Source organism: Otolemur garnettii, unplaced genomic scaffold, assembly GCF_000181295.1.
Source record: "Otolemur garnettii isolate 467f Iridium unplaced genomic scaffold, OtoGar3 scaffold00104, whole genome shotgun sequence".
In the NCBI taxonomy this organism is placed as follows: Eukaryota; Metazoa; Chordata; class Mammalia; order Primates; family Galagidae; genus Otolemur; species Otolemur garnettii.
In genome coordinates, this window is record NW_003852499.1 from 911,145 (window position 1) to 915,429 (window position 4,285).

Sequence of the window (4,285 nt, forward strand, 5' to 3'; positions counted from 1 at the left end):
TTTTTTTTTTTGCAGTTTTTGGCCAGGGCTGGGTTTGAACCCACCACCTCCAGCATATGAGGCTGGCGCCTTACTCTTTTGAGCCACAGGCACCACCCCACTTTGTTTTATTTCTGATTTACTTTTTAAATTTTACCTGCTGTCTGATTTCCTTTGAAACTGTGATTCCAGCTATATCAAAATTCCTGAGAAGTAGCATTAAAAAGGTACATGATAACTTTTTTACTAAAATTTAAGTGGTCACCACACTATCAAGGCCTTCTCTTAATCTAATTGCTTTTCTGAATGTCAGATCTGCTAGGAGGACTATGAGGATCCTTGCTGTCCCTGAACACTCCTTATCATTTTAACTCTGCAGTTTCTGCCTGGGGTCTATTATCTCAATCCAGTGAAAAATCCCATTTTGTAAAAAATGCATTGCCTAAGTCATTTGCCTGCCTTCTTCCCACCTGCAGGCTTTTCGTCTCTCCTTGGGGACATGCCACCCTCTAACAACTACTACATGTACCAGCAGCAGCAGCCACCGCCTCAACAACAGCAGCAGCAGCAGCAACAACAGCCACCACCACCACAGCCACCTCCCCAGCCATCCCAGCCACAGCAGCAGCCCACCCCAGCCCAGGGCCCTTCCTCTGTAGGGGGTGCTCCTCCACTGCACACTCCAAGCGCAGATGGTTGTACCCCATCAGGGGGAAAGCAAGCTGGGGCTGAAGGCTACGGGCCTCCCCCTGTAATGGCCATGCATCCACCCCCACTGCAGCATGGCGGCTACCACCCTCATCAGCACCATCCCCACTCCCACCCTGCCCAGCAGCCACCACCTCCACAGCCACAGGCACAAGGCCAGGCTCCCATCAACAGCACTGGCTTTGGTGAGTGAGGAGGGTACACAGAGGTCCTAGAAGAGGGTGGCATGACCTGACTCTGGCATGGAGGTACAGTTGGTTAGGAAATCAATAGCGGGTCTTTTTCCCTTGCTACTCCATGAGAGCTCCTCTGAGCACATGGAAGTTTCTACTTAGAGCTCTATTTTATAGAATCCTTGGATAAATTGGGATTGTTTTACATATTCTGCTGATGAGCAGATGCACCTAAAGCATAGATAGCTTTACTAGTCCTAAACCTCCAGGGAGGGAGTATCCAAGTATAGATGCAAGAATTTTACATGTGGTCAGTCTGGTATCACTGAACTGCTGCCTTATACTTTATCCTATTATTATTTACATTCCCCTCCTCTTTACAGCCTTTCCTCCTGACTGGTGCTCTAATATTGACTCTTTGAAGGAAAGCTTCAAGATGGTGAATCGGCTCAATTGGTCCAGCATTGAGCAATCACAGTTCTCAGGTTAGTGATCAAAGGATAATGTCTGGAGGGAAGAGAGGGATGCATTGTAAGTGCAAAAACCCAGCAGATACTAGAACCAGAAGAGGGTGAATAAACGAAGTTTAGAGATTGAGGATTTTATTGTTTCCCCTCCATATTATACAAGATGGCTAATATTGATACTATTTTCAAATTAATCCAAATTAATTTTGTCTTATCTCAAAATATGGCAACGATTTACCCTTGTCAGTTCTGTCTTTAAGAGAGAGAAGATTTTTGGTAATTCAGAAGGCCTGGATTGCTATTTTGTAGTTTCGTCACCATTTACTGACTATGGCTGATTCACTTAGTCACTTTTAAAGTTTGTTTTAGTCATCAGTAAGATGGAAATTATAATAAGAATTTGGTGGCTAGGCGCATATAGCTCACCCGGCTAAGGCGCCAGCCACATACACCTAAGGTGGCAGGTTCAAATCCCCAGCCCGGACCCGCCAAACAACAATGACGGCTGCAACCAAAAAATAGCCCGGCGTTGTGGCGGGCGCCTGTGGTCCCAGCTACTTGGGAGGCGGAGGCAGGAGACTCGCTTGAGCCCAGGAGTTGGAGGTTGCTGTGAGCTGTAATGCCACGGCACTCTACCCAGGGGGACAGCTTGAGGCTCTTTCCCAAAAAAAAAAAAAAGAATTTGGTAAGGAACAAATAGAATGAGAGTTTAAAAATATACAGCTCTAAAAGATGTAAACAGTTATTGTTAATGCATATTATCAGTGGTGTTGACTTATGATATGCTTGGAACAGTGAAATAGTGGTGGGTCTCGAGGGGCTTTGGTGCCTCTTCGAGGTTAGCATTGCTTATCTCCCTATTTGTAGAACTGATGGAGAGTCTACGACAAGCAGAGCAGAAGAACTGGACCCTCGACCAGCATCACATTGCCAATCTATGTGATTCCCTCAACCACTTCCTTACTCAGACTGGTCACGTGCCCCCTCAAGGGAGCTCCCACCGGCCACCAGCTCCATCACGTATTGCTGACTCCTGTGCCCTCACCAGTGGCAAACAGGAGCCAGCTATGAACCAAGGTACTGTGCAGAGCAAGTTGCCATGGAAGTGGATACCAAGATGAAAGGAAGGGGAGGAAAAAGGCAAAAGAGAATTGGGAGAAAATGTGTTATGGGTAATGGTCCAAACTGAGCTGTGGGACTAGTTTATCAGTTGACAGACTGGTTGACCAAACATCTACTGACTCAGTAAAGTCCTCTACTGAAAAATGCAAAAGAAAGGCTGGGTGTGGTGGCTCACTCCTGTAATCCTAACACTTTGGGAGGACATGGTGGGTGGATTATCTAAGCACAGGAGCTGGAGACCAGCCTAAGCAAGAGTGAGATCCAGTTTCTTTTTTTTTTTTTTTTGAGACAGAGCCTCAAGCTGTCACCCTGGGCAGAGTGCCGTGGCATTACAGCTCACAGCAACCTCCAACTCCTGGGCTCAAGCAAGTCTCCTGCCTCCGCCTCCCAAGTAGCTGGGACCACAGGCGCCCGCCACAACGTCCGGCTATTTTTTGGTTGCAGCCGTCATTGTTGTTTGGCGGGCCCGGGCTGGGGATTCGAACCCGCCACCTTAGGTGTACGTGGCTGGCGCCTTAGCCGGTTGAGCTATAGGCACCGAGCCGAGATCCGGTTTCTAAAAATAGCCAGGCATTGTGGCCAGTGCCTGTAGTCTCAGCTACTTGGGAGGCTAAGACTTACTTGAGCCCAAGAGGTTGAGGTGGCTGTGATCTAAGATGCCACAGTACTCTGTCGAGGGTGACCAGATGAGATTCTGTCTTAAAAAAAAAATTTAAAAGAAACAAAATATATTATTTCTTTTTAGGCCTTAGTTGAGGAGATGGGAATTACTTGAGTAAAGGGAGGAGATGTGTTAGAGACTAAGTTTCCATTTTAGATTTGTGTGTCAGTAACTCCTGCTTGATCATATTGGGTTGAATGGTGACTCTGCACTTACCTGATTTTCAGACTAGTTAAATGAGAGAGATTTGATGACCATGTTTGTGTTTGTCATCTTCTTATCTTTGATATTTCACAGTTTTAGTATTGGTCCCATTTTATCCTATGTGGTGAGGACTGATCGCCTCTGCAGAAAGTCTTCATGTCTGCATACAGAACAGAGCATGTAAAGTAGAAAGATTGATAGGAAGAAAGGCCCATTCCCTGCTTTATTGAGTATAGTGACCCTCCACTCAAGTAACTCTTGTCTTTCTTTGGCAGTGAACTCTTATGGGCACCCACAAGGTCCCCACCTCTATCCTGGCCCATCACCAATGTACCCAATCCCCACCCAGGACTCAGCAGGATACACTCGCCCAGGTAAGAGCTGGGAAGCTTGTTTCACCACCACTCAACCCTGATGAATTGTATCGTTTTCCTCTGACTTGGAGCTTGCTTTCTCTGCCCTTTTGCCAGCATCTGCCAGGGCTTGGAGATGAGCCTTCATGATTCTTAAGGCTGGAGGATAGGCTACCTGTTAGGGAGGTATCTGTCAGGGAAGACTAACTTAGAAGACGGATTTATTTTAAAATTAGTTAGTAACTGCAATATTTAAAGGAAATAAAAGCATAAATACAAGCAAAAGATAGGTATGTGGAACATTTATGTCTAGCTTTGAAATCTAGATGGTAGATATACTCTGCCAAATAAAATGAATTTGTTATACAAACTTACTTGCTTTGTGCCCATGACTGTTTTCCTGTCAACTGACTATGTTATCAGGGGTCTGGGATTGAACTATCTTTGATGGATCTTTCACATTCAAATATATTTTTAGAAATATCATTATCCCTAACCACAAGTGCCATCAGTTTTGGAGGTGGCATCTAACTCTGTATTCTTTGTCCATGTAATAAGGATACAAATTTCTGTAACAAATGACATGTTATATTACACGTTGTATGCTATTTTATCATC

At 45.3% G+C, this 4,285-nt stretch overlaps 1 protein-coding gene across 1 annotated transcript in view; it reads left to right on the top strand.

Moving 5' to 3' along the window:
• The window catches only part of FOXJ2 (forkhead box J2), a 23,552-nt gene that overhangs the window by 15,651 nt on the left and 3,616 nt on the right, over positions 1–4,285 (top strand). The window contains exons 7-10 of the mRNA XM_003796371.3: positions 456–872; positions 1,244–1,345; positions 2,195–2,404; positions 3,590–3,688. Of these exons, the coding sequence (XP_003796419.1) occupies positions 456–872; positions 1,244–1,345; positions 2,195–2,404; positions 3,590–3,688 (828 nt within the window). The remainder of the gene's footprint in view (positions 1–455; positions 873–1,243; positions 1,346–2,194; positions 2,405–3,589; positions 3,689–4,285) is intronic.